At 37.0% G+C, this 24311-nt stretch overlaps 1 protein-coding gene across 2 annotated transcripts in view; it reads right to left on the bottom strand.

Annotated features, from left to right (window-relative positions):
* Nucleotides 1-24311, bottom strand: part of SYT1 (synaptotagmin 1) — a 252325-nt gene that overhangs the window by 62402 nt on the left and 165612 nt on the right. Inside the window, exons 5-7 of one of the 2 annotated variants that reach the window (XM_039704184.1) lie at nucleotides 13241-13363; nucleotides 9834-10001; nucleotides 6412-6579 (exon numbers count right to left, since the gene is read on the bottom strand). In XM_039704184.1, the coding sequence (XP_039560118.1) occupies nucleotides 6412-6579; nucleotides 9834-10001; nucleotides 13241-13363 (459 nt within the window). The remainder of the gene's footprint in view (nucleotides 1-6411; nucleotides 6580-9833; nucleotides 10002-13240; nucleotides 13364-24311) is intronic. The other variant, XM_039704186.1, reaches the window with a different exon arrangement.

Below are 24311 nucleotides of genomic sequence, written 5' to 3'. Positions count from 1 at the left end.
TGTTGGTAGTCAGAAAAATAAGTAAGTACTTAAAAGTCCAGTTGGAGAACAGTGCTGAACAATTCCAGATATAGCATGTTCTGTGGCCCTTTCACTCATCAGCTGATCCTACAGATCCATTTGCTCTCATTTATACTTGGGATTATTCCATAATTAAGTCTGTATTTCCTGGAATTCCTTCTGTAGTTTGGATCCAAAATATCTCTTCATATTCTAGGTACAGATGAGTTTGATCCCTTTCAGTAGCTTTCTCAAAACTCTATAAAAACACTATTCAGAACACTGCTTTCCAATTGCCATTGAATGTGGCTGTGTCTTTGAACTTTAAAACACCTTCTGCTTGAGCAATAAAATCCCACACAGTAATATTAATATGTGGAGGCTGGGAACTTCCCACTATTCCTTCCTTCGGCCTTGTAATTTTCTACAAGGTTCTTAGCAATATACTTTGTCTGAAACAAATATTATTTTTTATATTATGGGTCATTAGATGCTTAGCACCAAGTGTAGGATCTACTATTTCAGCAGAGTTTAACCTCAGGATGCCCTTCTCCACATGGAAGGAAAATGGTAATAAGAACATTTTTGGCAAATAAGCAATACATGTTTTTTTGATCTCAGAAGGAATACTGTCCAGGAACAGAAAGGCCCCAGAAGAGGCTGGATTTAACACTATCACTGAGCTTTTTCTTCTTTTATACCATCTTCTGTATTTGAATTTAATATCTGTAAAGCCAGACAGTTTGAGATGAATGGAGACAAGATCCCTTTTGATTTCAAGTAAGCCAATTACATTATTTTTATTATAACACAAGAAAGTGACCTCCTGAGGCATCTCTTCCAGAGAGGGAGTTAAAAAAGAGAATACTCAACAAAGCTATACAGTGGGATTGTCAGCACTTTGAGTATGAAAGGTGAGAAAAAAAAAGCATAATTCTAATGAAATAAAAACAGTACCCTTACAGCTTCACTTGAATCATATTGTTTTACCTTTAAAATCATTTTAGCATCTTCAATTTTCAAGATGAAAAACAACTGATTAACTGCTGAAGAGTTTTAAAGCAGGTTTGCTTACTCTCAAACTTCCGAACCTCTGTTTTGTTCCCTGTCTCAGTAAGAAATTCAGTTCCTTGGCAGGACAGATGCTGCACTTACAATGTTGAACAGGTGTTGAACAATCTCTGTTTACTGCATAAACTCTTCACAAAACCTGAAAATTAAAACCTCCTTAGATTTATAATTTTAAAGTTTTAATTGGGAGTAAGAAGAAGTGAACCTGAGAAGATATAAACACCATGAAGAAAACATAGTGTTCCAATATAACATGCAGCTAAATAAAGGAAATCTCACATTTTAAAATCTGTCTGACACTCTGACAGCATCTCCATAGGGATAATGATACTTTCTTTCGCAAAGCACTGTGCTATCTGAAAAGCTGTAAAAGAACTAAGTGTTATTACCAGCAATGGGAAAGGCCTATTAGATCATCTGTCCATTGCTCATGTAACTATAACAGAAAATAGCAGTGATTTGCTGCTGTAATTTGACAGCAACTTTTGTAAAAATGTCCTTTCCTCTTAGATCTCTGCAAGTTTCAGTTCCAGAGAGTCAATGAGCTGGGTGGCTCACTAGCTTTGCACAGTTTCTAACTTCTATGAAGTACAAGCAAGATATTAAATACATGTGTTTCAGGCCCACTTTTCCACCTCCTTCCCTCATCTTTTACTTTTGGATAAGGCAGGAAAGTGCAATCCTCATGAACAGCATGGTCTAGGGTCACAGAACTGCTCTTTCCATCTGCAGAACGTTTCCCTCTCATCCCTTTCCAAAGCAGCATCCTGCATCTCTCCTGCTGGGGGTTGTGCATCATGTAGGAGTGACAATGGTGTTTTCCAGCAGACCTCCCACTCAGAAGCCTTGTATAAAATATACCCATCATCACCCACTGTGGTACAAGCATGCATCCATCATGCAACCTAACCATGGTGGATGCCTGATCAGATAATGCAGAGTCTCATGTGATGGCAATTGTGAAGGATCTGCAGAACTCTTGGTGGTGGATATTGTCAGGTCAACAAAGATCCTTCTCCTTATGGTATAACACTCTGCTTCTCTACTGCTTTCAAGGGAAAGAATTGTTTCCTGCTCTTCCTTATATTCCCTAAAATTTCTTGGCATGTTTGCTACAACCAGTTTTCAATTTAAGTGCCAATATAACAAAATGTCTGCAGGGAAATCAGCTGAAGTATTCAGAAGATGACTCTCAGTATGATTCACACCGCTGTGAGCAAAGAAGAGGTCTGTCTGGCCTTCTGTACTGGAGTGATAACAGATATTGGATGCAGTGTGTACTCAGATAAAGTTAATAGCAATGACATCTGGTAGATGACAGAGAGGAGCAAACTCTTGTGATCTGCTTTTTAACACTCTGTCCCCAAACCATTATATGTCAGACTTGGTAAAAATGAATAACCTTCCAGTATCTACCACTCCTCCCTCCCACACTCTCAGTCAAATGAGGCTGAAGGACTACTAGACACAGGGACAGCAGATGTAAAAGCAGCCAAGGAAAAAGGATTCAAGGTATGCAGCTCATTAGTAGTAGCCTCCTCAATATTTAGCAGTCATTGCACATTCGCAAAGCCCTCTCACAGTCATAACAAATGCTCACACAAAGGCTTGTATCTTCAAAGTGCTTCACCAACATAAATATATTAATAAGACCTTTCCCAGAAGAGAATGCAGTGTCAGAGAGATGCCATTCAAGTGACTAGGCTGTGAGAGATAGAGCTTACATTATTTCATTAAACCTTCACCCTCCGTCTTCAATTTTAAGCCCATTTTATAAAAAGGACAGAATGTACAGTGGGGCTTTATGAGAAAAAAGAGGAGTAACTGCAAAACAAGTAAAATTGTTTTGCCCCCTATGATTGAAGTGGTAATTATGTTGTAATTCTGTGATGTGCATCAACTGAATCTGACATAAACTAAAACCGATATTTTTATACTCACTTTGACTGATGCCACCTAGATAGTTCTTTTAAAGGGACAACTGCCACTGATTCATTTTGGTATATATCTTGTCTAGGGGTCATAATTAAAACATTAAAGATACTTTGGTAACTTATACTTAATTTCAAACTTATACTTAATTTCATATTTAGAATTGTAGTTAGCACTAGGTTGCTGAGAACTGACAAACTTGCCTAAGTGTTTTAAGGGCAAGAAAGGAAATAAAGCCTGTCATTCTTCAAATACTGCAAATCTCATGCAGATGTGCTTTGCAAGGACAAATTCATTACACAATTATAATATGTGTAATAGTCAACAAAAGATATTTTGTTAGCAATAGAATTACATTTGTCATAAATTTTTGGATTAAATACAGTTGCTCAGGTTTTAATTTGTTATTTTAGTAAGCCAGACTGCCATATAATATTCATGATCACTACCAAGAGACAAACATGTGTCTACTGCTACATATCTGATATAGGTAAATCAGCCTTACACACAGTGCTGTCTTTTCTAATTCTGAAACCAGGGTACTTCTTGGTTACAGCTGTATCTGCCATGAATTCTGCAACATCTGCTGGGTCAGATGACAATTCCTTTACACAGATATGATCTCTCCCATCCCTACTTATTACCACTTAAAATATACTAGAATTTGCTTGGAATCTTTTCTGTGGAGCAGGGACTGGAACATCAAAGATGGTAAGGTACTTGAATCAAATATGGAATATGCATGACACTTCATGTGAAACACAGCTCCCAAACTTCTGACAGATGCACCTCTCCTGGTTCTTGGTAGAGATTTCTCTTCCAAACTGGGCTAAACAATTATTTTAATCTGGCTCAACATATTTTAATCTCAACCTCAACATCCATAATAGAGCAGAATTAAATTTGGATTAAATACATTTGTCCAATGAGTAAGTGGTTTTTGTAGAATCACTTTTCATTTGTACAGTGAGCTTATGAGCTGTTACAAACCAGCTACACATTGTATATAGAAAATTAAGATTAAAATGTCTCCATATACCCCAAGTTGCGATATTTTTTCATATTGCTTGGATACCTTGCATGCTTGAGCATTGAGATGCAAAAATAAAACATGAGACCTCCTGTATTATGAAAAAATATTTAAGGAGTTGGTCTAAGCATAGCTTTTCATGATGCTTTCATATCATCATATTGCCTAGCTCCTTACAAATACAATGGCCATGCTTTGGTGGCAACTTCGAAAAGGTTCCATGAAAAAAGTATAAAAATAACAGTGGTTTTTCTGCATAAACAGTACCTGAAATTTGAAGAAAGGTGAGGGCAACCTAGATTTCATCTCTACAGCAAACTATTCAAAGCTCTTGCAATAATCTTTTAATATCCAAATACTTCCAGAATGATTTATTTTAATTATCTCCTTCTGTTTTAATAATTAGTATTTTCCAACTCCAAATGCATTTCTGGATGTAGCTCACACACTCAATATCTGTTTCAAGCAAGGTTTTAATCACATTGTATGAGCAGGGTATGAATTTTATGAAAGCAATCAAGTGACTGCATCAGGTCTTACTGTGGATGTTAGCTAGAACACCTAAGCAACTTTCTATGCAATAAGGCAGATGAAACCCCACACTAATCTGTAGCATGTTATCTGTAAGTTGCATATAGGATTTTTATTGTTTATGTTCTAAAATCCTAAAGAAGGCAAAGTGACAATTCTTTTTTGCATAGTTTGGCTTATTTTATGTGTTTTGAAACAGAAAAGCATAAAACACTTTGAAAGTACAGATAGTAGTGTAATAAAAGACCAATTCATTACTTAATAAAATTTGGAAGGATTAATACACTCCAATTTCACATTTTCAGCTTTCTAGTATGCTGGACGCTTAAAAGAACAGGGCCCTTGAACAAAAAACTTCCTTTATAGCTTTTTTTTTTAATTTTCATATTTAACTCTAAGAGTAGAAGAAAAATGCCCCACATAGCAGGGCACTGATGTCACCTGCAAAAAGAGAACCCTGCAAATATTGCCACTATGAAACAATGCCATGCAGAACAGTCTCAGTGTAGCAGTGGCTTTCAAATCAATAAGCAGTTGAAAAAAGCCACCTGAAAATACCTGAAAATAGTCTTTAAAACAAAGAGTCAAAAAGGAAGACTGAAATCTACCATTTCTGAAAACCCAAAAAACTTCCTTTATAGCTTTTTTTTTTATTTTCATATTTAACTCTAAGAGTAGAAGAAAAATGCCCCACATAGCAGGGCACTGATGTCACCTGCAAAAAGAGAACCCTGCAAATATTGCCACTATGAAACAATGCCATGCAGAACAGTCTCAGTGTAGCAGTGGCTTTCAAATCAATAAGCAGTTGAAAAAAGCCACCTGAAAATACAGTCTTTAAAACAAAGAGTCAAAAAGAAAGACTGAAATCTACCATTTCTGAAAACCTGAGAAGGCTGCATGGCTCTGCATTTGATGCTGTTTTCACCACTTTTAGTCTAAATCAATACTCAGGTTTTCATCACTTGTGAGAAGGGAAGATTTCATTCAGAGATTGTCCCTTTCATTACAGAAACTAAGATTTGAATCCAAAGCACTTCATTAGCTGAATTAGACTATGAGAAACTCAGACTCATGATTACTTCTCCCACCAGAGGATTAAAGCACCATGCTATGCACTCTGAGTGGGCAAGTACTGTCTATCAATCGAAAGAAAAGAATAATGTAAAAATTAGGACAAAATAGTCTTACAATAAGCAAAAAGTTGGATGTATCAGTATGAACAAGCTCACAGGATGCACAATTTGATGATGAAATATTTCCAAGAAGTGTCTTGTGTACATGTAGCACTATACCTAATAAATAATGAATCTAAGGGAAGTTGACAATAGAGGAAAATAAAAAAAGGTGATAAATATTTGAGTAGGATGCCATTCCAAGGTTTCTGTAAAATTTATAGTTCTAATCAAAGGATATTATTGGACAGCAGTTCAATAGAACTGTAAGGTATTTCAGTGAAACCCTACCATTATCATCATGCACAATAAGATGTCTTGAGATGCAAACCCCCAAAAACCACCAAGAAACCTAAATGCACACCACTTATAATCAAATGTAAATTCTATGTACCCAAAATGCACCAACTCAAGAAAATGTCAAACTCATGACAACATTTTTAATATGTTGCATAAAGTATCAAAAAGACTGACTGAATTAGAAGAGGAGAATGTTGCATTCAGTGAGTATTGGAAAAGACGCTTACTAAAAATTTATCAGGCGAAGTAAATCTGACAAATGCTGATAACAGATGGCAGCTGTCTTGGCAAAAAAAATATTGCTAGTTTGTCTGTTTTTCTAGGTGAGGTGAAAAGTGTTTTGGGAGGAAAAAGAAGTCTGATTTTTCTTACCTCTTCTTTCTCTGCACTTTGCAAGTCCCTCCACTCCTCAGTGACATGACCGAAGTCCACTGTGTTCATTGCAACTTTATATTCCCCAATGATATCATGTTTGGAGAAACGATCAAAGTCATAAACTGCCATCACTAAAGTTTTTCCACCCAGCTCAGAGTATGGCACCTGCAAAGACAAGGAAATGACAAACTCGGCATCTGAGACAATAAAGATTGGTCCACTACAATGCAAATCTATTTCTTTGTTTTATCAGCTGTCATCTCAGGTAAATTGAACTGCAGAGAAAATTATGAGGTGTATTTGTTTCAGAGTCACCAGATGCAGTATTTCTTGAAACAAGGCTCTGGCACTCAATAGAACAATGTGGCAGCTCACTCATCACTCCTGGGTTTTTCTCATTCTACTTCAAATCATTTTGTGGGTGATGAAACTGAAACAAGAAGCCACATTACTTGCACTGAAGACACATGAACTTTTCACACAATGGTGTTTTTTTCCTCAATAAATCACTTGTCATCACTTAGAGATGGCTAGCTCCTAGACTCATGAAAAAACCAGAAGTGGATTACTATATATGAAACAAAGTAATTAGACACTGGATATGTCTCTTACAGTACCAATATCTATTACTTACCAAGGCATATTTTTCAATACTACATCTTTCACATGTTACACACTAAGGTGCTTTTTAAGTCACAATGTGTAACTAGAAATTGTGGTGGCAGAAGGCCATGTTCTGACTAATTCTCCAGCTGTTCTCATGTGGTTCCAACAGATGCTGAACGAGATGTTTATGAGTCACATTTTTAATATTAGAATGGAGACATGCAGTTCAGGTAAACTACACCTGAGTGGCTGTCTGAAAAGGTCTGATGTAGGAATTGTTTGGATTTATATGAACACTTGGTCAATCTGAATATATCCTGCAAGGATAAATGGCTTCCATGGGATTCAGTAAATACTTTATTAATTAGAAAGTGAAAACGTGGCACCACCATCGGCATTGTTAACCTCCATGTTCTTGTCTGCTTAAACCCTAGGACTGTTGTCTTTTGTTACTGTTCAGCTTCCACTTGCTTATTAAAATGCTAAGTAATAAGAAGTAATTTTCTGTTTACATAACATCTTATATAACATTTAGAATAAGCTTATCAAGTTGAGAGCCAGATCTAGCTTCCATTATTGATTTGAATAGTTTCAGTGGTACATGGTTGTGTATCTTAGTAAATACTACAGCAAAATCTATTTTCCATTCTCTAAACTATCTGTAGCTTCTAAAAAGCTAGAAAGGGCAAAGGTACGTGAAAGGAAAAATTCTAAATAATGTTAATTTTATTTTTACACATCCTGGAAAACTGGAGAAGAAAAATCTTCTAGTTTATTTCTCTGTTAGTTTACAATACCACTTAATGGATCCTTGTCACTTGGAATACAAGGACTACATTCATTATTATTTACTTTTCCATATTTTACCTCAGTAAAGCTCATTCTAGCTACCTCCTTTTCTAAATGTTTCCTTCATTTATTACTTCTAATGTAGCCTCAGTATCCAGCTTTGTTCTGGACTATCAAGGATGGCCTCAGTTCTTGTGAAGGATTGCTTCCTCTCCCTGCTCTCTGCTCAGACGTAATCAGTCTCTTGACTTAAAGCAAGACCTTGGTAAAATGACGCGTATACAGGAGTGTTTTTCTGGCACAAATGTGTCACTCCTCTAGACATGAACCCTGTTCCCACTTTGGATCTGAGGAGGAACACCCCCCTCTGCCAGGCCAGTGTAGTGCAGCTAGGACTTGTCAGCTCTTTTGGCACTGCAGTGTGGGTACACAATTTAGACAGCTGCAGTCTGACAAACACTTGCAACCTGGAACAGTACCATGGATGTCTGAGAAAAAGAAATTAAAAGGGAAGGACTAAGGTTCAGGGCTCAAGATGCAATGCAGCAGAAACACAAGTCAACTCATTCCTGTTGGCTGTACTTTGGGAGGAAGGCAGGCAGCTGTGCCCTGCGAGAAGGCAACAGCAGCGGCCTGGGCTGCCTGGTGGGCAGCACTGCCAGAGGGATGGGAAGGATGCCAACAGCAGCTGTGCACCACCTGAAGTGGGTCACAGGAGCAAAGCTCTGCACAAGTAAATGAGACACTGTCAACAGTGCCCACAGAAGTTGTTATTATAGTTGCAGTTCCAGTTAAATGGTCACTGGAGTCTTCAGAACAATGACAGTACTTGGCATGCTTTGCTGGTTTTCTCTCAAGTACAGACCACAGACCACAGGGGATGATCAGTACCATACTGAGATGCACCTAAACACACTGTCAGGTCTGGCATGGAAAACAAACTGTTTTCTGGAGCATAAAATTTAAATATTGAAGATGTGACTTACAACAAGTGGACATTATAGTCCAGAAGTGGCTGATCTGATTTATAACTTGTGTCTTCATCTTAGATGACAGCATTATTTGTTCTTTCTTTGCTTTTGTGAGCTGCACAGGAATACGTAATTTAGAACTCTGTTTTTTGTTAAATACTCTCTTAGGAAAGCTCAAGAAAGAAATAACTCCCCACAAAAGATTACTTTTATGAACATCTTCAAGGAAAAAATAAGCTTATACATGCAGTAGTAGTTGTGGCCTACAGGGATATCTTTCTCTGAATGATTTCATAGCCTGAGTCTTTCAGTGCTCCTGTCTTCAGTCTGTAGCTGTCATTATAAGATTGGGCACAAAGAGAAAGGCCTGAAGTAACAGCAGAGGAATGTATATAAGGAGAAGCCCTGTGAACCATGCTATACAGTATTCCTTTATACTATTTAACTGGGGTTTGAATTTGGCCATAGTTTTAGAAAAAAACTATTAATAGATACTATTGGAACAAAGTAAATACTGCAATGTAAGGCTTATCTACATTTATTTATTTAATTCATATTTTATTAAACCTGAAAAAGAATTTCTTTTCATACATAAAGTAGCATGGCAAAGAGCTGCTATGACGAAGTCTAGCAAGATTAATCTGCCATAATGCCCTTCACCCATTTACTTCCCTTCAGTCTGAATTTATATTTCAGGAAATGTTATCCTGAATTTAATAAATCTGATATTTAAAGAAAACATTGGTCTAGTGAAATTTATATGACATTTGTCAAAATGTCACTGTTTTCTGAATTTCTTGTACATTTTATCCAGCCATATAATATGGATCAGATTGTCATCTATAAGGATAATCAAAGTGCCTAAAACCAAACTGTGCCTTTTAAACCTGTCTGACCCCGTATTATATAGCAAGATTGCGCATCATGACTTTCTACAACATGAAAAATCATTTTTCTGTAGTTATCAATTAACTAAGACATCTAAATTCATAGCCAAGCATGATATACAAAGTGGTTAAATTAAGAAGTATCAATAATTATAAAAAAAACTACCTTGAATGTAAATTGCTCATTGAAAACAGGGTTAAGGGTCTTTCTGTGGACTTTTGTTTCATATTTCTTCTTCTTATCAGGCAGCAGGAAGACTTTCACATAGGGATCAGATGTACCACCCATATCTAATGCAGGCAGCTCAGCTGCTTGAATAATCCCAACCAGAAGCTGAAAAGAGAGGAAAAAACAGCAGAATGAAATTTCAAATAGATATCTATAAAAATACTGTAACAGAGGAATGCATATGCAGACTCTATTTCTGGTCTAGGAGTAACTATACTTCCCTTGCTTCTCCCTGCCACCCCCCCACTTTAAGGAAGGCAAATGAAGCAACACTACTGACTTTAGAAAACCAATTATGGCAGATGCAGACTGTACAAAGGCTGTTTTAAAGCAGAAAAGAGGTTTTCAAAGGGCAGCTGATTACAGCTAAATACAGACTTCATCCTTTTAAAGACTGCAATCAAATAACTTTCAATTGCTCTCTCCTCTTGTGCATTATTTTTCTATGCTGAGCACCATGAATAGAAATCACATTATTAAACAATCAAGAATGTCTAATTTTGACTACAAAATTGGTATTCTAAACCCCCAACATGTAACCTTCCCCCAACAAAACACAAAAGGTGATAAAATCAAATGCAAATTCTCAGGCAGAGCTTGACTGAAAACAAATGAATCTTGCAGTCTTCCTTATATTTACATTCTATTGCTATGTACACAAATGGGCCCAGGCAGGAAACTAAGGACAGCATTTTCAAAAACTATCTCATGAAAATGAACCTTTGGTAACTAAATCGTAGTAATAATTTGTAATCTCATTGCAAAACAGAAAAAAATTATTTTTAAATCTCTTATACACTTCAAAGACAAGACTGAAGCACAGATGGAACTTGTAAATGCCTTGGCTGGGTTTTTGTGTTATAAATGAAGGCTTATGTTATGTTATGTTATGTTATGTTATGTTATGTTATGTTATGTTATGTTATGTTATGTCATGTAATCTAGACACCCCTGACTGCATGAGACCTCATCAGCATAATGCAGCTGAGGAAAAGAAAATACTTTTAATCTTGTTTCATAGATAAAAAACTAAAGTAAACATTGAAGTGTTTCTTCAAGGTCATTCTGAAGATATTAGGAACTGGGAATGAAATCTAAGAGTATTTTCTTCTAAATCAGTGCTTCAATCACAATGTATTTGCTTCTCTCATGGATGAATTGTTTAAAATTGGAAACAGGAACTCATCAACTGGCATACAGAACAGTGTAGTTAATCTGTGAAAGAAACTTCTGGATTCTAAGAGACTCCTCAAAGTTGGACTTAAAAGTTGGACAGTTTTAAATTTACAGTATGGCATGCATGCTTTCCCACTGATAGGACTCTTAAGTTCCATGAAACATTTTCCTTTTGCTGTATGAAACTATTCTGTCTCATTTTTATTCTATTTTAGATGCATCAGTTCATAAATACACAAATAGGCTCAGGATCTACACCAAGGTTTTCACATCAAAGAGTGAAAAACAAGTCTATGATTTTTAGTTAACAAAGTGGAAAAAGCAATTCAATTCCCCTTTCCAATTTCTCTCTCTAAAACTGAGGCACAGTGCTCTGGAGAGTTCATTGGTCATCTTGTATTCTTAACCCTATGCAATATATTAGGCAAATTTTGGGACTGTTGTTTCATGCCATTGCACTATACCAGCTTAACTGAATCCCCTCTCCTACTCTTTTACATCATCTATCCTTTGACAAATTTTAAGCTGCTACATAGTTTAGAGCAGCAAAACAAAATAGAAATCCACAACTCAGATAATTTATTATCTTAATTAAATACAATACAGACTTACAGATTTGTAGCTTCTCCATCCTATTTTCCTTTGTAAAATATGGCTCATAAAATCAACATACCCTTTAATAAAATTCACACAGAAAATTTGTTTTCATAGTCTAAGAAAACTGAAATCCATTTTTCAGAACACATTTGCAGCTTTTCCTTTCCCCCTCATTAAATCTTCTGCTTCTGAAGGGCCTACACTTCATACTGATTTCATACTGATTTCAAGGGGGATCAGTGTGACTTATCACACAGCCCAGCAATTTGCTCTGGGAGTTGAGGAAAACCTCCTTTAGCAACAGTTTCTTGAAAGGCTTCAGAACTCTTTTTAGCTCTTGCATTGTAAAACAAGCACTGGTAGTCAGACTGTCGAAATACAGGCGAAATACTCTTTATTATGCCAGGCCATAGCAGTGTATAAATACATTCCTGCTAATAGAGAAATTTTTCTTAATTTCTCTTACTGTCTTTGCCTTGCAACAAGTAAGAGTGCCACGCTCTATGAACAGCATCAAATAAAGAATATGAATGTGAAATTCATCACAAGTACATATAGAGGGCAGTTCAGGTGATGAATAGGAATTAACTGGGATTTACCTTCAGGAGTAATTTCTTTCCCTAAACAGGAAAGAACTATGTGATTTTGACTAATATTGTCAAAAAATTAAATGCAGTATATGTGCTCTCAAGTTTACTGAAAGATACACAGTAGAAATGAAGAACTCAGATATCTGAGTTGGTGTGCTTTGGGCCAAAATTGAGCATAGTGAATTTAATGTGAGGCTATGAATTGGTTTAATTGACAAAACTGATCCCTGGAAAAGAGGCCAGGGAGGGGAATAAAATATGTTCAGCATTTGGCCAGACCTGTTAAGCTGGTCAATTCTAGGCCTACACATTACAGTGTCTACTAATTCTGAAAACTTAAGTATGCCAAAGTTTAGTCTTACTAGCTTCAGAGCAGAGTACTGAAGGAGTATCAGTCCATAAACTCTTGTCCAACCTTCCTGTTTTTTGGGGTACAGACCTTTTTATTTGAACTTTTACTCCAGACTAGAATTTTGGGAAGTGTACTTTCATGGAGAGCAACAGAACCTGATGCAGTTGTTATTACAGCAAAGCAAACACTTGATGAAGTGAGAGAAAGCCATCTTACCAACCTTCTAAAAGACCCAGTGAGAATCAACTTACCTTTAGGCCCCTCTACTATTCCTCCCTTTTGTGTTTGCTTACATTTTAAATACTTGAAGGCTGAAACTAGTTTTAGTGACTGCATGCAAACTCTGTAATTTATGTGGATTGACACTGGTTGGTGATGCTTTAATTTAAGTTATTAATAATCATTAGGTAAACTGGATATTCAGTTTTTGATTAAAGGTGTAATATAAAGTCCAAGTGCATTCAATATCAATTTAGTAGTACTTCTGTAATGAATTTTCTGTCTTACTTTCTCCATTTAGTCCATGCAAGTAGTAATGATTTGGGAAATATCTACTTTAACTAAATGCATTACTTCATTCTCTACTTGCACACACAGAAACAAAATATTACAGGTTGGTTGTTTCAAACCTGATTGTTTTGGAAGTCATAATCCAAAGAATACTGTATTTTCCCTAGCTTCTCAACTTCTTTGGCTTCTTCCTTCTCTTCCCCATCAGTCAGCCCAGTCTCAGCATCATCATCCTTAAGAGCCTAGAAAGAAGAAATGTAATACTCGTAAATGAGGCAAACCGTTAAGTAGCAGTTTAAAATAGACATGATCCTCAAATCTATTTTAGAGCCATTAAAAGCAAGCAAAACAGCAGAAATTCAAATATGCAGTTTTCATATATATCTCTACTTTCTGAGTTGCTCAATAAGATGTTATAAATCAGCAAGCAAGCAATGGAAGTAGGAAGAAAGCTCCTTGAACTATAACAAGCAAGGATTGTTATAAAACCTGCAAGTAGAAACAAAATATCATCTCGATGTGAAGAAATAGTTCTTCTGGGCTCAGACTGGCTCTTAAAGAGGCACAAGGAGGCAAACATGCTATTAAATAAGCCAAGTCACGCATTCATTCAACTTAAGAATCTTGGCAATGTCAAACCTGGTTGTACATGCTGTGCATTGTTTGCATTTGGCAACACATTTCTGTAGGACTACTGTGATAAAGAGCATGTGCTGTGGATGAGCTCTTTCTACAATCATATGCCAAACATTTTTCATGTTTTTTAGAATGAATATGGAAGCAAAGTTTCCACCATGCCATTAGCAAATGCATGTTCCTCCTTTTCCCTCCCTCCCGAGACCAATTTCCTTTTTATTCATTCTTGCAATAAAGCTTGGCTGAACCAAATTGATTGCAAGTTGATTTTAGTTTGCTTAGAAAGAAACACAAAAATAAAGAAATACAGTACTGCTTGCATGCTTTGTCTATTGCATATAACCTATTTTTTAAAGGACACAGCAGTTATCTTAGATTTTATACATAATTAAAATACTAAATTAATTTTTTCCTGTACCAGAAAGCAGAAGTATTTTCACTGTGTAAAAGGTAATTCATACAATTATTAAACCATATGAACCATAATTAACTACGTAGATCTTATTCTTGCAGATTCTTTCCTGGATAAGTGAAAAATTGATAAATGTGATGAGGAAAATAGTGAAAAAATGTGAAAAATGTGAAAGTAAAGTTCAGAGTGTGAAAGTACAGAATCAATACTGAGCATTCATCCAGAACTATTTGCGTGTTACAGCAGAGTAGTTGTCTGTAAGAGCCTTATCTGAATGAAGGTTCTTTCTGTATGAAGTTTCTGCTTGCACAGACAGACAAAGTACCAGAACAAAGATGTGTTCTTTGTTGCAATGTAATTTTTCTGCAATTGTGGTTTTTTGTGTTGTAGTAAACCTACAGCATTTCTTAACAATAGGATGCTGCTGGAGCTGTCTGAAAAGGTAGCAAGGCTAGAGAGTAGCTATGTCACAGCTGGTAGTGGTTAGGGAAAGAAGAAACATAAAAGCAATAACATCCTCACTCAGCCTTGAATACAGTGAGGGCCACGCAACAGTTGTGTGGGTTTGGAAAGAAGGAAGATTCATCTCTCAAGTAGAAAATGTTCTTCTCCAGAAGCCAGATCTAAATAAAAAAGGTCATACTCAAAACTGTATGATACTAAGCAATTATTTCTCTACTTTTGAAATTAGCTCGAAATTCTGTTGGCATAGCTCAATGAAACCAATCCAACAGCTTTGATTTTTGCGAGCTGAGGCACTGGGTCTCATGTAAACATCTGAATGTTAGTGAATGATTATCTACTAGAAACATAAATTACACTGTACCTGAATGAGACTGGGGGGAAAGGTCAGTGATAGACAGAATCACATGTGAGACTGGAAGAATAGTATTTTTTAAACTAAACAATTTCTATTTGGAAGGGCTGAACTGACTGAAATGACATTTGGTTTGGGACGTTTTATCACTGAGCTCTTAATAAGTTCCTTGTACTAACATTTTTGTTGGTACAACCAGAAGTGTGACACTTGAAAACTGATAGGCTCTCTGGCAGACTATACATGGGATTTTCAGGATATGGAGTGATATGATTATACCAAACACTCTTGCTTTTGGTAATAAAAATAAGCTTAAGGTTTTGTGGTCATAAAAAAAAGATGTGACTCACTCCATCTGAAGCAACCAGGTTTATTTGAGCCTGGAAACAACAGGAAGTCAGAGTGGGATGTTAACTCCAAGATCCATTGCTCTGAATCATCCCAGTATGGTCCTAAAAGAGGACTCCATTATAAAAGTGTGATATACAGCTCCAGTATATTATTGTTTCTGGGACTAATACTGGACTTTCTGCTTTTCCATCTGCTTTTGACCTGGATTTTCTTTGAGAGGGAATATCCTATGGCCATTCCCCAGGGAGAAAAGTGAGAAGGCAAAAAGAACATTATCTGCTGATTTCCAAGTCACAGGAATTTGTAAACAGTCCATCAAGGCAATAGTTATATATCTATACTTTCTCTGGGAAAACTATATTCTCTTCTGCAAAGCTGTTCAGTCCAGATGACAGACCTGTGGGTAGCTCAATGTGAAAAAACTTCTTACTGTGACTACAGAAAATAAAATGGGAAGCTAACATCTCTCTTGCAAGGGAGTTTTGAAGTGCAGGCAGGAAACACTCTATGGTTAAGAAACTCATCTCCACAGGTTATGAGAAGCCTACTGGAAAGGTGAAAGCTATTTCCATGAGAGATGGAAAACACTGTACATTATTGACATCAGCTGAGAAGCTACATGATTCTTCTTGACCTTGACTCAGAAGCACTGAATCACTAAGAAGAAACACTGAGAAAGAAACAGGGTTTTGATATGGGCAGGTTTGTGGCACTGGGGGGAGGAAAAAAAGGACAAATTATTATCTCTAAAGCAGTCTGTAAATAATAGTTTTTACTGTTAAAAGAGGAATTTGCTTTCAAACTAGAGGCTAATGCTTCAGGAAGAAGCTGAGTCAAAAGAAGTACCAAAGTTTCTCATGTTTGATTTAGCTGCTGAACTCCAAAGACGAAGAAGAATTGGTTTGCTTCAAAGTACTTGGAACACCCTACAGGGATTTTAATTTTGTATTGAGATTCTCTGAAAGATCAAAATTTAATGGAATACTACTACAACCCTCAATTTATAGCATAGTGCATTACACCGCATTGAATCTTACTGTTGCATTGCTACAATCAATTAAAATCAGCAGCTATATAATTTTTTTGCTCATAAAAAAATAAAACATTTTTAAGTATACGCAAGTTTTTTTCATCAAGCCTTTTCAACTGATAATCCATAACTAGAAAGACTGGATTTAGATGCTGAGGAATATAAGCCCTGCCTTCTATACTATTTTCTTTAACTTCATTACATTTAAAATGGTTTTTTTCTGTGAAATATGCAACATGGAAATGCATAACTACAATGTGCTGGAGACTGTATTTATCTTCTCTAATTTGAGTTGACCATGAATTTTACTCAAGCAGTTCCTTAGTTTCTGTATTACATATGCAGAAACACACATCAGTAAAACATCTACGTCCTCTCAAATGTGTGTAAGTATCTGAAAAATAGGCTTATATGTAAACTGGTGTAGGAATGTACCAAGAAAGTGTTAATCCAGCACAAACATTTCAAGGTGATACATCTGTGTCTACTGAAATCAGAACCACTACTCTGCAGCACTTCTTACAACAAAAAGACCTAAATTACAGCAATTTGAGATCCACTGTTCAATCTGCTGGTTTTATCTTCACTTCCATAATGTTATTAAGAGTGGTTTTGCAGCCTCCTCTTTTTTTCTGAGTTGTTAAAGAAAATGCCTAATTTCAATTCTTTTGAAACTCCACACCCTCTAGTAGGTTTTTACACTTCCTGGGCTTTTTCTCCCTCTCATTCCCCTAGCTGACAAAAGCTTCTCTCCAGTGACACTGCATCCCGGCACTGCAAACATCCCTTGCTTTCAGCTCAGTTCCACCTAAACCCCTGCACCTTGTCACTAGGCTTGCCCCACTACTATCAACCACGAATCACGAAAGAGATTCTGGGGCTTTAAACAACTTTACTTTCCCCATAGTTTCTCTAAACAACCATAGTTTTTCTAAACAACTTAACATCCCCATAGTTTCTCCCCAAACTATGTGTAGAAAATGAGAGAGTCTGCAAGGGTGGTTGTCCTGCTGGTTGCCTCCAGATTCCACATGTGCAGAAGCTTCAGGAAAGCAAAGTGGTAGGAGACTCATACAACAAAGCTGCTGGGGGAATAGGTGTACTTCCTTGCCTCTGTACTGAGAGGCAGAGGCCACAATCATGACTGAGTCAGATCTTGTTAATGACTAGTTTATGCTGCAAACCATTTAAAGTGCAAAATGACTTTCACTTTTGTATATAAAGAAATGCTTTCATTAATAGAAGTTTTGGAGTTCCTTCTGTTTATGGGGTGGCCTATAGCCTCACTTTTAAGGAAACAAGTTACCATGAAGCAAGAAGGAGAGACATTGTGAAGTGAAACAGAACACTGGCTGCAGCCTGTAAGTTTGTTTGCTGCATGGTGCATGCTGCTGCCCTGAGTTCCATCTCCACCTGCCCCTCCATCATTTCTTTTGGAATAGTGAAGGAAATATTGTTTTAATGTTTGAATGATGCCCAGTCCTCAGGATTGTGCAATGCCAGGTGAGCTGGAAAAAGAAAACAGTGAGATTTTGTAGAAAGAATGTTCTGTGCCATGTCCAACAATGAATTTATTGGAAAGGCAATTTTTCCTTCACAACTAGAAATGACTGCTTTTCCACTAATGGTGGTACACCTCTTATCATTATCTTTCCCATTCAAGAACACCATAATTCTGATCTGGCCAATTTTTATCCCAAGAGAAAACAAAAGCTTTTAAAAATTCCCATCTGGTTCCCTATCACAAAGCAGACAAGCCGGCAATTGTAACATGTTCTCTATCACAGTCCCTCAGAAGGAAAGGCAACATTTCATTCATTCAGCATCTGCTTTCTCTCCATGAATTAATTTAAAGAGCATGTTGAGCCTGGGTTTCCAGTGGCTGCGCCAGGCTTTGGTCATTGTGAAATCTACTTTGCCATTACTGCTGTAAGAATGTTGGCCTCACATACCAGCAGTGGGCCACACTGATGCACACAATGAGAAAAATCCTGCCGGGTTCAGCATGTGATGCTTTCACTTGCTTGATTACTCCCTTGCTTGTTATCCAGCTTTTAAATGGTCCTTGTTGGGTTATTTAAAAGGTTTTCTTTCTTTAGGAGCTCTATGACATTAGGTCATCATGTTCAGCTTAAGTGTTTGCTGAATTGTTTGGGTACTAAAATACCAACTTAATCTGGTGCAACAGAAAAATACAGAAAATGCAGCAGGTGTTCAGTGTAAAATATGAATACATTAATTTTAGTTGGAGCTGATCTCAGACCTGGGAGCCTGTTTTGGAAGCTCATCCTGTGGGTCAGGGTGTGCTTTGGAGGCAGGGCCCATGTGTGTGAACCAGAAGCAGCAGCACTCCTGCAAGCAGGCTGCTGCGCTCTGCCCAGCTGCCATATGGCAGGCAGCGCTCGCTGCGCCCAGAGCAGGCTGCGTGTGGGAGGCAGCTCCAGGCTGCCTGGCCAGTGCATGCTGCTCCATCACTGTTCTTCATCCTCCCCAAATTAATGGCAGTGGGCCAGATGGAAGCATGCTTTGGGACAAAGCTGGCTTCTTGAACTGGGAGGACCATTCAGATTACTACATTTATTTGTGTTTGGGAAATCGGTCATACTATATAATTAGGACTATGTGCATTTGATAGTGAAAATTAACCTAAATATAGCCAGACATGATTTACTGAGTGCTATTTTGATCCACGGAGAAAAAGTTGGCACTGACCTGTTCTACTGGCTTAGTTCCTTAAAAAGAGATAATTGTCTGACCATCTTCTAAATAGGACTTTATGAGGTACCTGATATTCTCATGTTTGAAGGCTGTTTGCTATTCATATTTATTATTTATCAATTTGTAAAGAGTAAATACCCTTGCTTAAAAAGAAAATTATTAAATATTCCCAAATATTCAGTTTTTATTTTAATGTTTTAAAAAGGTATACCTCATTAATATGAACTGCTGTTCTTGTTGCAGATTATGCACACCCACTAATTTCAGACATAGTGTAGGAGTTTAGCTCTCCATACAGTCTGAGGGTATAGGTAAATGTCTCGAGAGTCTGATTCAAGTAATTTAATTTAAGGACTAATTGCATACTTCCTAAATGCCACTCATTAGAAACTTGCAGACTCTGGTCTTGAATAAAGAACTCCAATTTGGTCTGTTAATCAAGAAAATGCAAAAAACATCCTTGAAAATGGAAGTTTCCAGTGGTAAGACCTTCAATATAGAAAATGTGTAAAAGAATGAGTATGATCTGCATCTTCATGTACCCCTGACAGTACAGCAGGTTACAACAGAAGTAAAAAATTAATTAGTTTACTGAAAAAAATAGTTTAACAAAGGAGGAAAACAAACTCAGGAAGCATGCAAAGCAAGATCCTAGGTTTTCTTGGAAGTGACTGAGAGGAAGAGACAGGAATGCAAATAAGCCCAGTCTTGAGTCTCAGAGCTATTGCTTCCATATTTTCCGGCTTCTGAAATCTAATATAAATCTAAATTTCAAAAGAGTTTTACAGAAAACCTATTTGCAGAACACAAACACTCATCTATAACATTTTATCTTCATAAATATGTTATTCACATTTTTCAGGAAGTTTTATGCACACTGCACAGTTGTCTTTGAGGCAGGTTGAAAAGCAGGACTACTGGTCAAGGCTGAGAATGAATTAATGTACAAACAAGACTCAGTCAATCAATTTTGACTGCCACAGTAGACTTACTGGGCTTGTTTTCTATGAAGACGCATCCCCAGTGTTTCTGACTAACCCTCTCCACTGCAGTGGCTCTGCAGCACATCATCTTTCTGAGTGTGAATTAGGATGTCTCTCTGCATTGTGGATAAGCCATGGTGAGCATTAATGCCACCATGGGCTGAAGATGACAACAAATGGGGACTGGCATGCTGGCACCGAGACAGGCAGTAGCACTGTGGAATAAACACCTCACTATTCTCTAGGCATTCAACTGGGAAAACAAACAAGCATGTAACCAAATATTGCAGAAGAAAAGACCACTGCCAGCAACAGAACTCCTGTCCCTCAGAAAGATCCTCTTGGGTTTTTTTCTGGCAATAAAGGCTTGAGTTGCTTCAAATGAAATCCAGGCTCTCTAGATGTCAGTGTGGATTATCCTGACTTCATTTGGGTTATTGTCTTCATGCTGCCAGGTCAATGAACTCTACTTTGGAATATTTTAGGGCACCTAACAGTAAAAATCTTGTTCCTTCAGTATTTTGTCTACATGAGGGCAAGGGTGCTGGATAACCAACAGCTAGAATTGTAAGGTGAATCAGTCCAAAAAAACCATTGTATGTCGGAGTTCAGCTGGGTGCAATTGCAGCTCTCACTGTCATGTCACTTTACAACACCTGCTATTCAGAGAGGAACATTAATCAGAACATTCCGATTAAGTTAGTACATAACCCCAATGCAAAAGGAAGACCTGTGTAAAGGAAAAACAAATGTACAGAGAAGTCAAGTGGCTGACTGAAGGACACAGTAAGTCAGTAGCAGAGCCAAGAATATATTACTTATACTCCAGGCTGTAGTACATACACCTAATACCAAATCTCCTGTTTCATCTAACACACACATTGTAAGAAAAAAAATTCTTTACTAGTTACAGGATTTTAGCCTTATGAAATTATTAAATCTCCTTTTCTACAAATGCTTTGTCACCTCATAAAATGTTCAGACCACAACAATTATTATCCAAGTAACAGGGCTAAATCTTAGTAAGTTCTCAGTGGTGCTGTTCATGAATGATTATTTCTATTTCTCTTCTTAGCCCACAGGCTGAGCTTAATCAAGAATTTTGCTGTACCAACGCATTAAATCCAGACATAATAAATCTGAAGCTATTACACCATCTCTGAAGCAGTCTTCAGGGCCTTTTTTTCCCCCCTCAAAGAAAAAAAGCAGTGGGAGCCACCAGGGGCATTAGTAGCGATTGAAAGTTGTGAAGATGAAAACCATGACGGGAAAATCTCACAAAAACACTAGTGCTAGTTGTCACTAGGTTGCACTAACAGAAACCTGTACTAAGACCACTTAAAAAACTTTGGTATGGAACACTAAGAATTTAATGCCTGAGCACTGTACTGAGATGATGTGAGAGCCCACAGCAAGTTTAATGAGGTAGCAGTCACTTTAGCAACACTAAGAAACTAAAACATTAAAAATACACATTACTTCTGTCTACTTTTGATATGGTGACATTTATACAAAAAGGAAATATAATTAGCAAGTTATTTTTATGCGCTGATCAATTTTAAACTTGAGCTTTCTGGTACAGTTTGACTTAATATTTTAACTGTAGAAAGAATGACAACCTCTTTCCTTCTGCTCTCCTCCACCCTCCCCAAATAGATATCCAACCAAAAAATACCCAATCAATTTAGTTCAGCCTCTTGATGTGTGTATCGAAGCTACTACATGTCCATCTCTGCTAAGGAGACAGAACTGTCAGGAGACTATGCATGAGAGCTTAAGTCTAGGTGCGTCCAAAGAGCAAAATAAACCTACCGCAAGTGACAATCCAGAACAGTCATGAGACACAACATTGACAAGGAGGACATAGGAGGAAGAAATAAAAATTAAAACATCCACACACAAACATTAGTAGAAAACATGGAGAAATGACCTTTTTTACAGGTGTACATTCATTAACAATTCTGCCTTCCATAGAAGGAATCTAATCCTCTCTGTGGCCTTTGGTAGAGCTGTATACTCGACTTGAAAAAGTAAGCCTTGTCTGCAATGGAAACAGGTCTCAAGACTGAAAACCTAACCTCATTTTCAATTCACCTCCCCTTCTACCTCAGCTACGTCTTTTGATAATCTTCAATAAAGACAATTTGTCTTTTGAATTGTGTTTAGGGAAGTGGATATTTTGAAGTACAAATATTCTAAAAGAGATAAAAAATTTTATTTCCCTTTCTGTAGTATCTAGCTATCAACATGTGACTTTTGAGCTGTGTCTCTATTTCAAAAAGATCTTCAACCATGCCAAGTTACATGGCTCTATAGTGATTTGGCATGGATGGGCATGAATAAAAGTAGTTCAGAAGTTCTCCTCAACAAAAAAATCCAGACTAAGATAGAAGTTTTATTTCCAGGAGCTGCTGCTTTCAATTTACCAAATGGCACTCCCAACTTCATGTGCCTAGGGAACTAGGATCCTGCAAGATGCCATATGACTAGCAACAGCTATTATGCACTTTTAGCTGAAGGCAGAAATAATTAGCATTTGCAGGTTCAGGCCTAACAATGACTGAAGTAGATTTTTCAGTTTTTGACAACATTAGTACTATATGTTACCCTTTATAATGGCATTAAATTTACATCTTACTCTTCCAATTACTTTTTTAACAATTTGCTTCTTTGAAGAGCTAAAAGGCATTCTTATTATTCCCCTTTTTGTTTTATGCCTCTAAAATGCTTCAGTTCTCTAAACTGAAGCACGCTGCATTTAGCATTGCCTTGAGTTCAGCTAGTATATTAAAACCTGCACTGGTAAGTTAAGATTAACTGTTAGAATAAAAACCACATCATACAGAAAAAAATGACAGCCAAAATGTTGCATTAGGAATCAAGTTGGCAAAAGTTACTGAATGTCAAGGACTTAAAATCTGTACACTGTCAGTCTGCTAGAAATGAATTTAAGGTGCTAATTTAAGAACCTTTCAGCCTGGGTTTGAAATCCCAGACAGTGAGGAGAGGTAGTTGGAGAGTTGGTGATCTACTTATTGAAGGTCTGACATTTACATCAACTGTGAATCTGCCCTTCTTAGGTTTAACTGTGCAAAATAAAACATGCTAGTTAAATCCCAAAATATCCAAGCAAATATAGGTTTAAATAACTATACCAAGTATTTTAAATGGAATAATCTTAAAATACCTATCTATGCAACATTTCAAAGTCTGAGCTCTTTTTGTAGACAAAAGATGCAGGATTCAGCTTTTTATCAAATTTTCCCATTAAAAAGATACAAATGGAGCTCAATATTAATAAAATAATGTAATTTCGCATTTCAAATACTTATTTTCCAAGAATCCATGGTCATTTATCCAGGTCCTAATGAATATAATTAAAAACACTTAATAATACATCGTAAATACAAAAAGGCCTTACATGATATGGAACAAATTTCACATAAATATCAATAAACAAATTGCACATTATTTATCCTATGACAAAGTATTAGGTTTGTTATCATTAGCAGGACATAACAAAGCTCTCCAGAAATTTTTCCATCAGCATAATCAAACCAGTTCTTCCAAATTATTCTGGGTTGAATAGGAGAGCTACCATACAGTAGCCTAGGATAAGCCAACAAGTGATGACCTGATTTTCCATACATTGAAGGGGAAATCTCTTACAATTTCTTAATATTAATATCTCAGAACAAAGTCTATAAATCAAATACAGGGATGAATGCTAAATCAAAGTGCTTTGAGAGAAGAAGTTTGTTTCACAATCACCATATGGAGAAAAAAAACACCAGCATAATATCTTCTTCAAGAGAGAACTCAAAATTTCTGCTCTGGTATTTCTTGAGCTCAGTCTCACTTATCTTTCTAACCTTGGAATACCTCCATCTACATTAGTGATTTTGTGCACTGAGGATGTTTTTCTCATGCCACACACTCCAGTACACCAGTGTGGCACACAAAGCACTGTATCTCCAGGAGGAACCAAGGTTCAAACTGTGCACTAGCGCAGTATCTAAAGTACTCCACTTGCAATGGGGATGTAAGGGTCTCCAGCATTTGCTCTTTGCCCTCTCGTTTCTGAAACTGAAACTGGAAATAGCTTGGATAGCTCTACACTTATCCATTATTTTCCTCCCCTTAACTGTGCTCTTTTCTCACTCCTCTCACGTGGTCTACTGCAGCTGGTCATCAGACTTGTAAGGCTTCCTCACCCTCACCTCACTTCCTGATCTTGCTCTTC

Source organism: Passer montanus, unplaced genomic scaffold (assembly GCF_014805655.1).
Source record: "Passer montanus isolate IOZ18808 unplaced genomic scaffold, ASM1480565v1 scaffold17, whole genome shotgun sequence".
Lineage (NCBI taxonomy): Eukaryota > Metazoa > Chordata > Aves > Passeriformes > Passeridae > Passer > Passer montanus.
This window is presented reverse-complemented; position numbering and strand designations above follow the sequence as displayed.